The following is a 13,014-nucleotide window of genomic DNA, read 5'->3' on the forward strand; positions in this document are numbered from 1 at the left end:
AATCATGTCCAATCAACTGAATTTACCTTAGGTGGACTCCAAGTTGTAGAAACATCTCAAGGATGATCAATGGAAACAGGATGCACCTGAACTCAATTTTGAGTCTCATAGGAAAGGGTCTGAATACTTGTGTAAATAAGTTATTTCTGTTTATTTTTAATACACTTGCTAAAATGTAAAAAAACATTTTTTTTCGCTTTGCCATTATGAGGTATTGTGTGTAGATTGAGCATTTTGTTATTATTATTATTATTATTTTGTTATTATTCATTTATACAGTGCAATCCATTTACAGTGTAGAAACAGTGGGGAAACTGTTTAGTAACATTGCCATTTGATTTGTATGTACTGTACAATGTCAATAAATATTATTATACTACATTACACAAGCCAACATTCTCAAATTCCATGGCCAACATTCAACTTATTGAGAATCTGAGAGGGTAAAAAGACCAAAAGTAAGTTCTAAGGAAATGAGGAATTGGTTAGTGTAAATCAGGGTTCTCCAGTTCCAGAGAACAGGCTTTTGTTCCAGCCTAGCACTAACACATATGCTTAACAAATAATCGTAATGTCTTTAGCCTTTGCATGTGGACAGAAGTTCAAACTCCCAAAGAAACAATGAGTTTGGTTAATTTAACCAAATTTGAGACAACAGTCAATGTTATACAAATATACTGTATATTGCATAGGGAATTTACTGTCAATTCAACACACATGCCCACTACCAATTCAGTCGTAAACCAATAATCACTTTAAACACCACACCTTTTTTTTCTGGTAAGAAAGAGTACACTGGATAATCTATCCTCAAAAACAGAACTTCTTAAAAAGCAGATGATTTATGCTTGAAATCATAGCTCATCAAACACTGATTCGTAAAACCAATGAACGAGCGGGTGACTTGTATAACTTGTTTTACAGGTCTTTTGAGTGCGTTTTCCTCGCTGTTGTTTCTGCCCGTTGACTTAAATCACTCTCATTTGAACATGACAGGCTGCTTTAGAGGGATTTCATTTTCAGCGGTTGTTGCCACACTTTGAAGGCAGGTTCACAAAGCACTGTTTGAACGTCACCAGTTGCTACTGAGATGCTAGTAAAGATGAGAGGCAGACATCCTTTCGTGTGACTGATGTTGCAAAAACAGATGGAACAGGTGTCGCAAGCAGGTGTGTGTGGGTATTTACTACTTGAGTAGTAAGTGGGCAATGTGGAAAAACACTCCACTTATTGCTGTAGAGTGGTTGAAATAAACTCAAGTTACACACGCGGGTCCCCAAATGGTACAATGGTTGTTCATCCAGAGGCAGTCTGTGTACCGACAAACGTGTGTGTATGTTCAAATGAGCTTATTTACTTTCCGGCCTATCGGACCTGTCAACCAGTCATATATTACATACTGTACTTGGAGCGTTGCATGGAAGTGATATTCCAAATAAATACCGGTATGTACAAAACGAAAAACTATACACAAGAGGACTCTAGTCTATACTATTACACACAATTTGACCATCAGTACCTGCTGTCTATAAAAGTGATTATGACTTGTGCATTTGATATCATTTCACTTAGTATAAGGCTTCAGTTCTTTCACAATGTGATTGCCGGGCATGCATGGCTTATTTTTCCTCTATTTTACAGCAGACTCTGTCTTTCCTTTCCTCAGTCAACGTTGTGCTCTTCGAGGATAAAAAATAAATACTAGTACCCCATTGCTGTGGTGCAAATCCGTTTCAAAGGGTTAAAAACAATCTTCCCATCCACTTAAAGTAGATGGCATCTGACCACACAGCAGAAGTTGTATACAGTGCCATACCAAAGCGAATGGGGAATAAATGACCACTTTTGATCTATGGCTGTGTTATTGTAGCCTAATTTCAGCTGCTGGAGGCCAGTCTAAATTAAAAGAGTGTGTATATTTCCCAAGTTGGTTCAGGTCTTCCAATATTTTCACTATAATGGCATTTCAAATCCTAGAACACCTCCGTTATTCTACAATCCCCCCCTCTTTTTCCGATCTTTAATAACATTAATCTCTCTTCCTGTCAGACATTAATTTAGCTTTACATTAACAGAAGCCATTCTTGGTCACCAATCTGGCAACCCTCTAGCCAATTAGCGACCTGTTTATCTGAGGAGCCCCACTAAACCTGGTCACATAACCCGCCCCATTTCGAAGGCCTTCATGAGACGGTCCAGGTCTCCAAGGTTCGCAGCCTGGAAGAGCTCGGGCCGGTCCATCATGGAGAGGGCGATCCGAAGGGCAGCCCAGATGTTAGCCGACATGACTTGGTGACTCTGGCTCTGCCTCTGCTGGTTAAGGGCAGTCAGGAAGTTACTAGCTGCCTCCCTAAAAAAAAAATCAGGAAAAAGGTGAAAAATGTTTTTTAAAACAACTTTAAAGTGTCGTAATTATTACTCTCTTTACTTTATCTTAAGAGAAATTTCGCTGTTATTACAATTTTACTTAATCTTAAAGGAATAGTTTGCCGTTATTACAACTTCAATTAATCTTATGGATAAGTAGAAAGTAGTACATGGACCAAGAGATTCTGTAACCCAAAATATGGGTTTGTTTACAAACAGCTATAATAGCATTAACATTGTTCAGTGTAAAACAATTGGAGAATTAGGACCCCTGTTAGCACTGGTAAGACCCCAAAGTAAGGGATAGCTCAATTAAAAGTGTATATATACTTACTTTGAAAGCAGTCTATGGACAAGGAAAGACTGTAATCATTGCTTTGGTTTTGTCAAAGCTTTCAAGGTAAGGAAACAGTAAACTTGGCTGAACTATCCCTTTAAACCTGTCATTTTAACTAGGATATACTATTCCTAACCCCACAGGAAAGTAAGCTTTCAACGACATCGTTCTACAGTTGCCATGGCACCCTAGTAGCAGCCTAAGCAGAAACCTGTACCTTTATTGTAAATATTTTTGTAATTCATTTTGATTTATTCCATACAATCTTTTTGTTTTAAGAATGAACAATTAATATAGCTAATATCATCAGAATCAACCACAGCATTAAGACTGAAGCTGGCAAGTCATTTGTTTGTTTGGCTAGCAAGCTAATGTTAACAGGCTAGCTGGCAATTGTTTTGAGGTTGAGGATGAAGAGAAGCCCGAAAAGCATGACGGCAGAGGTGTGCAGTGATGAGGATCGTGGGGAGGACAAGTAACATTATGAAATGTGGTGTGCTTTCTGGCGCCACGTGACTGCTTCATTTCGGTAGTAGACGCGAGACACCTTGATAAGACCGTGCTGCTTGCTTGCCCCCTCCCTCAGATGACCACTCAAGCCATGAACTTTAATGACTGTCCATCTCATGATGATGTGATGTTGTTTTTTCTAAATTGCATGTCTTATTTTAAAGCTTTGAGATTCTTTAATGTAATGAAGGGCGCAATAAAGTAGAACATTATTATTGCATCTTTTACTCCACTCTCTCCCTATCTGACTGCCCTCTCACTCAGCTCAACCCATCCCGTCCCAACCCCCTTGCCTACTTGTGCGCTCCCAGGTTGATGCAGCTGATGCCCAGGTTGTAGCGGGACCTGATGAAGCCCGGCTGGAGCTCCAGGGCCCGGGTGTATGCCTCCACTGCCTCCTCACTATGGTCCCCATTAGCCAGTGTGGCCCCAAGGCGGTTCCACAGCAGGTAGTCCTGACAGACACAACATAACCAGAATAGGTGGGGGTGGAAGGGTGTGTGTGTGTGCATGTGTGTGTGGTAGGTTGAGGTGTTTTTGTGATAGGTTTGTGCATAGTGTGTGTTTCTCTGTACTATATTAATGGATACCTCAGGTCTGACAGACAGGGCTGAGTTGAAGGCCTCCACAGCCTTGTCAAACTCGGAGCTGAGGTTGAACAGGACCCCAAGGCCTGTCTGGAGGTCCGGGTCCACCCCATCTGTGTTCAGCAAGGCGGCCTCCTGATACAATCCCTTGACCTCCGCCAGCTGGCTGCTGCAAGCACGCACACACACTGTGACAATTGACACACTGTGCACTTGATGTGCTTCAAGACAGTAACCGAAGTGCATGGATTCAACAAGTTTAAGTAAATTATGCAGAAATGTTAAATGAGCTCCGTCAGAAACGAAGGACATCATTTTTTCCAGATAGGCTTAATATGTTAAGACATTGTTAAGATATCCTGAGATTGAAAGAAGTCATCTTGAGACTGAGGCTGTCCTAAAATGGACAGTTTACATTATAAAGGCTCATTTATGCTTATAACAAGGAATAAAGCAATATATCTGCAAGCTACAGTGGTTCCTCCTTTAAAAGTTGCGTCATACTGCAGCACATCTTGCGGGCTGCTACAGCATTCTATGGCACGTTATTTAATTGTCAGCCATTTTTTACGTTAACGCAAGTTAGTGCTAGTTTGACCACCAGAGGGCAACTTTGAGAAGCATTTGATAGTCTCCCATATTGACATTACTTGAGAATGTAAAACCTTTTTTGTAATAACATAGTACATGAGATTGATTTTAAGAAATTTGGCTTAATTAATTTGATTAATATTATCGTGTTTCTATTCCGAGAAAAACGAAACCCCCAGGATTTCTGTTAGGATTGAATGGAAAATATTGCACTGTACAACGTGACGGTCGGGAGTAGGCTACAGCATAAGAGGATTCTAAATTAATATCTAAGGGGCATAACATTTCCACACCCTAATTGTAGTGTAACTAATATTCATTTCGCCTATGATAGGCCTATAGTATATCTAAAATATATTTATTTCAATGACGAGACTCTAGGCCAATAATTACATTGGAGAATTCTAAATTAATATCTAAGGGGCATTTTCCGTTAGGATCTGTGAGAATATCTAAGGGGCTTTCATATCATTCTACATAAATAAATAACAATAATCGCTTTGTTTAAAAAGTAACAATATTTTGGAGATTTCATTTTCATTTAACCTAGAGTGAGCGAGAAAAAGGCAATTCTTGAACATGGGGTGAGACATTCTCACAAGTAAACATTCCCTGTCTTAGGTCAGTCAGGATCACCACTTTATTTTAAGAATGTGAAATGTCAGAATAATAGTAGAGAGAATGATTTATTTCAGCTTTTATTTCTATCATCACATTCCCAGTGGGTTAGAAGTTTACATACACTCAATTAGTATTTGGTAGCATTGCCTTTAAATTGTTTAACTTGGGTCAAACGTTTCGGGTAGCCTTCCACAAGCTTCCCACAATAAGTTGGGTGAATTTTGGCCCATTCCTCCTGACAGAGCTGGTGTAGCTGAGTCAGGTTTGTAGGCCTCCTTGCTCGCACACACTTTTTCAGTTCTGCCCAAAAATGTTCTATGGGATTGAGGTCAGGGCTTTGAGATAGCCACTCCAATACCTTGACTTTGTTGTCCTTAAGCCATTTTCCCACAACTTTGGAAGTATGCTTGGGGTCATTGTCCATTTGGTGGTTTGGAGCATTGGCTTCTTCCTTGCTGAGTGGCCTTTCAGGTTATGTCGATATAGGACTCATTTTACTGTGGATACAGATACTTTTGTACCTGTTTCCTCCAGCATCTTCACAAGGTCCTTTGCTGTTGTTCTGGGATTGATTTGCACTTTTCGCACCAAAGTACATTCATCTCTAGGAGACAGAACACGTCTCCTTCCTGAGCGGTATGACGGCTGCGTGGTCCCATGGTGTTTATACTTGCGTACTCTTGTTTGTACAGATGAACGTGGTACCTTCAGGCGTTTGGAAATTGCTCCCAAGGATGAACCAGACTTGTGGATGTCTACAATTATTTTTCCTGAGGTCTTGGCTGATTTCTTTTGATTTTCCCATGATGTCAAGCAAAGAGGCAGTGAGTTTGAAGGTAGGCCTTGAAATACATCCACAGGTACAACTCCAATTGACTCAAATGATGTCTATTAGCCTATCAGAAGCTTCTAAAGCCATGACATTTTCTGGAATTTTCCAAGCCATTTAAAGGCACAGTCAACTTAGTGTATGTAAACTTCTGACCCACTGGAAATGTGATACAGTGAATTAGAAATTAAATAAACTGTCTGTAAACAATTGTTGGAAAAATTACTTGTGTCATGCACAAAGTAGATGTCGTAACCGACTTGCCAAAACTATAGTTTGTTAACAAGAAATTTGTGCAGTGGTTGAAAAACTAGTTTTAATGACTCCAACCTAAGTGTATGTACATTTCTGACTTCAACTGTATAACGACAGTGAGCGATTGTAATCTGAATAAAGGCCAAAATAATATTTATAAAGGATAAAATATAGCCCTGCTAATAGCCATAATGACGCTGTACAACGTGGCCATGTGTGTTTGAAAGAGTATTTTCCAGTAAGCAACAATTTGTTTGCCTTCATTAGACAACTTTATTCCAATATTTCTGTAATTCAGTGCTATTTATTCCGACAGTAATTCGTTATGGATCCGTAACTAAATCAACATCTGCATTTGAAAGAGTATTTTTTATCATTATTTCATTAACGAAAGTATAAAGATGCTGATGAAGAAATACAGTACTGTACAGTATATGCTTTTACATTTGGATAATAAAGCATTTAGAAGATATAAGCCACCTGCATTTGTTTAGTAGGCTACTGTGCAGTCTGACAAGTAGACAGCCTACAATACATACTGTAGTAAACATGGGAAGGTGCCTAATTCCTTACATAAGGGAGAGCAGGCCATGTCCAGACTTTCTTGGTGACCTCAAGTACCTTCAATAATGTCTGTACTAGAGAATATGGGCACACGGGAGACCGGGTTTCAATTCCCCGACGGGGACGAAAGAGTAGGTTGTCTTTGTAAATAAGAATTTGTTCTTAACTGATTCCATATGTGTTATTTCATAGTTGTGATGTCTTCACTATAATTCTACAATGTAGAAAATAGTAAAAATAAAGAAAAATCCTGGAATGAGTAGGTGTATCCAAACTTTTGATTGGTACTTGGTACCCTCTGGGTTTCTGTTAGGATGGAACGGAAAATATTGCGCTGTACAACGTGATGGTCGGCAGTACAGTACTGGGCTATTTAGCTAAAGAATCCCCATGTCCTGCGGGCAGGGCACGAAGAAGACCGGGGTTCAATTCCCCGATGGGGAGGAAGGAGTAGGCTGTCCTTGTAAATAAGAATTTGTTCTTAACCGACTTGCCTAGTTAAATAAAGGTTACACTAAGAGCATAACATTTCTGCACCCTCATTTTAAAATTCTAGTCTAACCAACACCCAAACGGAGATTAAGTGAAAATAAAAATCTCATTGATTGATCAAGACCAGTGTCACACCCTGTGTTGTAGGTTAAGGCGTGACTAGGGGGTGTTCTAGTCGATTAATTTCTATGTTTGGGATTGAGTATGGTTCCCAATTAGAGGCAGCTGATTATCGTTGTCTCTAATTGGGGATCATACTTAAGGTGTCCCTGTTCCCACCTGCTTTTGTGGGATCTTGTTTGTGTATGTGCTTGTTGCACTACGTTACTTCACGTTTTGTTGCTTGTTTATTGTTTTTGTTAAGAAGTTTCACTTTTAATAAAGATGTGGAACTCAACACACGCTGCGCCTTGGTCCGTCCATTATCACGACCATGACAACCAGTCCCCATGCTTGTCTCAGAGCAGCACAAAACAGTGCTAAAATAGTTGTAGGCTTTTGCTTCAAATCCTATTGCTTCTAACTTCAATATGCTCTTTAAATAAATAAAGACCTACACCACTTTTAACAGCACATTACTCAACACTAGTGAGACTCATGTCACCTACAGTAGGCCTACAGTATATCGAAGAATATGACGTGACTCTGCCAATAATTACATATAGGAGGATTGGAGGACCCAGTTTTTGCGTTCTCTTTCTTTTCATACCATTTTTACTGCAATTGCTGATAAACACGCCCCGTTAAAGCGACTTAGGGTAAAAAAATGTAACTAATCCTTGGTTCTCCTCTGATTTGAAAATCCTTTTCCTGCAAAAGAATCAAGCATGGGCCTTGGCGAGGAATACTGGTGAAACAGCTTAGGGAAAAAAAGGCAAAATCTAGTGCTATGACAGAGTCTGCTGGTGATCCCTCTAACTGTAACGGTCGTCGTAGTAAGTGGACCAAGGCGCAGCGGGTTGAGTGCTCATTTTCACTTTTATTGTGAACACTTAAATAAACAAAACAATAAACGAACGAACAGTCTTGCAGGCTAAACACAGCAGTGCAAAAAACAACTTCCCACAAAACCCATTACAAACACACCCCTCTATATAGGACCTTCAATCAGAGGCAACGAGGAACAGCTGCCTCCAATTGAAGGTCAAACCCATAAACGAAACATAGAAATAGAATGACTAGACGGAAAATAGAAATACACTAACATAGAACATAGACCAAAACCCCGGAATACAAACACCCCTCTACATAAACACACACCCCGAACCACATAAAACAAACACCCCCCTGCCACGTCCTGACCAAACTACAATAACAAATAACCCCTTTACTGGTCAGAACGTGACACTAACTTCTGGAAAACCGTTAACTCACTTAAACGAGGAAACTCCTCGACTTCCCTGCCAAAGCAAATTACATTGGAATCTGGGATTGTCAGTGACCGAACTGAAATTTGTGATGTTTTCAATAAGCACTTTATTTCTACTAGTTTTCTTTTTGAAAGAAAAAATGGCCAATATGATCCTGACCGGTCTATTGTTTCAGCCCCTCGGCCCCCAGCTGATGTGGAAAACCCGTCTTCCCTGTGGCTCAGTTGGTAGAGCATGGTGTGTGCAACGCCAGCATGGTGTGTGCAACGCCAGCATGGTGTGTGCAACGCCAGGGTTGTGGGTTCGATTCCCACGGGGGGCCAGTACAAAGTTTAAAAAATATATATATATATATATATGCATGAAATGAAAAATGTATGAAATGTATGCATTCACTACTGTAAGTCGCTCTGGATAAGAGTGTCTGCTAAATGACTAAAATGTAAAAATGAAAACAGTAAGCTGGTTTTTAATTTTCAAAAAGTCACAGAAGATGAGGTCTTATCTGCTATAGATTCAAAGAAATCATTAGGCGCTGACAATCTGGATCCATATTTACTTAAATGTGCAGCACCTATCATTGTTAGTGCAGTGACGCACATCTTCAATCAAACATTTGTCGAAGGAAAGATTCCTGAAGCTTGGAAAACAGCTTTTGTTTTACTCCTCAAGGGAGGTGATGGTAGTGAATTGGATAATTATCGGCCCATCTCTAAGCTCTCCTGTTTGGCAAAAATTAATTGGTGAATAGGCAACTACAACCATTTTTAACTGTTAACAATACTCTTTCTAGCAATCAATCTGGCTTCAGACCAAAACACAGTACCACTTCAGCCACTGTACGTGTTGTAAATGATATTGCTAATGCCCTAGATAATATCAAGTACTGTGCCGCCTTGTTCATAGATTTGTCTAAAGCTTTTGACACTGTAGGCCATGCGATACTTTTGGGTAAGCTGTCGTCAATAGGACTGGGATCGGATGCCTGTCATTGGTTTCATGACTATCTAAAGGATAGAAGTCAGGCTGTTAGAGTTGACGGCCTCCAGTCGGCGCCATTGGAGTTGGTTAAAGGGGTCCCACAAGGTTCTATACTTGGTCCATTATTGTTCACTCTCTACATAAACAATATCGGTGATGAGGTAAGAAAGTGTAAATTTCATCTATATGCTGATGACACTGTCATGTACTCTATTGCTTCAACGGCTGACCAAGCATTATCACAGTTGGAGACAGATTTTAAAATTTTACAAGGGTCTTTTTTACAGTTGAAACTTGTTTTAAATGCTAAGAAAACACATTTTATGATTTTTAATAGGTCCAGAAAGTTGAAAATAGACTTGCACTTACGAGCTTAGATGGCTCTCAAATGAATCAGGTCTCTGCATATAAATACTTAGGGATATGGCTGGATGATAAACTGTCTTTTAAAATGCATGTTAACCTGTTATGGCTAGGGGGCAGTAGAATATGCATATAATTATTAGCTTTGGATAGAAAACACTCCAAAGTTTCTAAAACTGTTTGAATGGTGTCTGTGAGTATAACAGAACTCATTTGGCAGGCCAAAACCTGAGAAGATTCTGTACAGGAAGTACCCTGTCTGACCATTTCTTGGCCTTCTTGATTATCTCTATCCAATACAGGGGATCTCTGCTGTTACGTGACACTTCCTACGGCTCCCATGGGCTCTCAGAAGGCGGCAAAAAGCTGAATCGTGGCTTTGCAGGCCCTGGTTTAAAAACATTAGCGCGTTTGGATAGTGGCCGGTCACAGTACTATGAGACTCAGGCTCGTGCACGAGGGGATCCCATGCTTTTATTTTCTCTCTCTTTGTATGTACACACGCTTTCCCGGTCGGAATATTATCGCTTTTTTACGAGAAAAATGGCATAAAAATTTATTTTAAACAGCGGTTGACATGCTTCGAAGTACGGTAATGGAATATTTAGAAATCTTTTGTCACGAAATGCGTCGTGCGCGTGACCCTTATTTACACTTCGGATAGTGTCTTGAACGCACGAACAAAACGCCGCTGTTTGGATATAACTATGGATTATTTTGAACCAAACCAACATTTGTTATTGAAGTAGCAGTCCTGGGAGTGCATTCTGACGAAGAACACCAAAGGTAATCAAACTTTTCTAATAGTAAATCGGAGTTTGGTCAGGGCTAAACTTGGTGGGTGTCAAAATAGCTAGCCGTGATGGCTGGGCTATCTACTCAGAATATTGCAAAATGTGCTTTCACCGAAAAGCTATTTTAAAATCGGATACCTCGATTGCACAAAGGAGTTCTGTATCTATAATTCTTAAAATAATTGTTATCTTTTTGGTGAACGTTTATCGTGAGTAATTTAGTAAATTCACCGGAAGTTTGCGGAGGGTATGCTAGTTCTGAACGTCACATGCTAATGTAAAAAGCTGGTTTTTGATATAAATATGAACTTGATTGAACAGACATGCATATATTGTATAACACAATGTCCTAGGCGTGTCATCTGATGAAGATCATCAAAGGTTAGTGCTGCATTTAGCTGTGGTTTTGTTTTTTGTGACATTATATGCTAGCTTGAAAAATGGGTGTCTGATTATTTCTGGCTGGGTACTCTGCTGACATAATCTAATGTTTTGCTTTCGCTGTAAAGCTTTTTTGAAATCGGACAGTGTGGTTAGATAAAGGAGAGTCTTGTCTTTAAAATGCTGTAAAATAGTCATATGTTTGAAAAATTGAAGTTTTTGTATTTTTGAGGAATTTGTAATTCGCGCCACGCCTATCATTGGATATTGGAGCAGGTGTTCCGCTAGCGGAACGTCTAGATGTAAGAGGTTAACGAACATTGCAAAAAGCTAGGCTTCCTCTATAGAAACAGGACGTGATTGTACTCCACAAATAGAAGACAAATTGTGCAAGCTACTTTTATGTCTGTTATAGATCATGGGGATATTATTTACATGCATGCTATGGCATCCACACTTAAACCGCTGGATGCTACTTATCATTGTGCACTTAGGTTTATTACGGGTGCTAGCTACAGAACTCACCACTGTGTTTTAGATAAAAATGTGGGTTGGACTTCGCTGTCCATGAGGCGAGAACAACATGCACCCATGTTTGTCTATAAAGAACTTCTGGATAAACTACCTTCTTATTTATCATCACTTATCAACATTGGAATTATAATTCCTAAAACCAGGTCTCAAGCATGGATTACACTTGAGGCCCCTGAGATCCCCACAGAGTTGGGTATGGCTGCCTTTTCCTGTTACGCTCCTTGCTTATGGAATAGCCTGCAGACTAAACTTGAGACTCTTCTCCCCCTTGCCCATTTTAAACATTTATTGGAGGATTTTTATTTTTGTATTGCTTGTAACTGCTTTGGGTAATGCAAGCTATTGTGCTATTAGGGGAATAACCTACACTAACGTTCAAAAGTTTGGGGTCACTTAGAAATGTCCTTGTTTTGAAAGAAAAGCAAAAAGTTTTTGCCCATTTAAAATAACAAATTGATCAGAAATACAGTGTAGACATTGTTCATGTTGTAAATGACTACTGTAGCTGGAAACGGCTGATTTGTAATATCTACATAGGTGTACAGAGGCCCATTATCAGCAACCATCACTCCTGTGTTCCAATGGCACGTTGTGTTAGCTAATCCAAGTTGATCATTTTAAAAGGCTAATTGATCATTAGAAACCCCTTTTGCAATTATGTTAGCACAGCTGAAAACGTTTGTGCTGTTTAAAGAAGCAATAAAACTGGCCTTCTTTAGATTAGCTAAGTATCTGGAGCATCAGCATTTGTCGGTTCGATTACAAGCTCAAAATGGCCAGAAACAAATACCTTTCTTCTGAAACTCGTCAGTCTATTCTTGTTCTGAGAAATGAAGGCTATTCCATGCGAGAAATTGCCAAGAAACTGAAGATCTCGTACAACGCTGTGTACTACTCCCTTCACAGAACAGCGGAAACTGGCTCTAACCAGAATAGAAAGAGGAGTGGGAGGCCCCGGCGCACAACTAAGCAAGAGGACAAGTACATTAGAGTGTCCAGTTTGAGAAACAGATGCCTCACAAGTCCTCAACTGGCAGCTTCATTAAATAGTACCCGCAAAACACTAGTCTCAACGTCAACAGTGAAGAGGCAACTCCGGAATGCTGGCCTTCTAGGCAAAGTTGCAAAGAAAAAGCCATATCTCAGACTAGTCAATAAAAAGAAAAGATTTAAGATGGGCAAAAGAACACAGCCACTGGACAGAGGAAGATTGGGAAAAAGTGTTAAGAGTTGTCTGTCCATAAGTTTGAGGTGTTCGGATCACAAAGAAGAATATTTGTGAGACGAATAAAAAATGAAGAAATGCTGGAGGAGTGCTTGACGCCAACTGTCAAGCATGGTGAAGGCAATGTGATGGTCTGGGGGTGCTTTGGTGGTGGTAAAGTGGGAGATTTGTACAGGGTAAAAGGGATCTTGAAGAAGGAAGGATATCAATCCA

General features: G+C 39.8%; 1 protein-coding gene across 3 annotated transcripts in view; it reads right to left on the reverse strand.

Moving 5' to 3' along the window:
* Positions 1 to 1,633: 1,633 nt before the first annotated feature.
* Positions 1,634 to 13,014, reverse strand: part of pex5lb (peroxisomal biogenesis factor 5-like b) — a 151,394-nt gene continuing 140,013 nt past the window's right edge. For 2 of the 3 annotated variants that reach the window (XM_029704018.1, XM_029704016.1), the window contains 3 exons: positions 3,805 to 3,970; positions 3,512 to 3,669; positions 1,634 to 2,350 (listed from right to left, as the gene is read on the reverse strand). In XM_029704018.1, coding sequence (XP_029559878.1) covers positions 2,155 to 2,350; positions 3,512 to 3,669; positions 3,805 to 3,970 — 520 coding nt within the window. In that variant the 3' untranslated portion in view covers positions 1,634 to 2,154. The remainder of the gene's footprint in view (positions 2,351 to 3,511; positions 3,670 to 3,804; positions 3,971 to 13,014) is intronic. The other variant, XM_029704017.1, reaches the window with a different exon arrangement.

The sequence above is a fragment of the Salmo trutta genome, chromosome 21 (genome assembly GCF_901001165.1).
Source record: "Salmo trutta chromosome 21, fSalTru1.1, whole genome shotgun sequence".
Classification (NCBI taxonomy): domain Eukaryota; kingdom Metazoa; phylum Chordata; class Actinopteri; order Salmoniformes; family Salmonidae; genus Salmo; species Salmo trutta.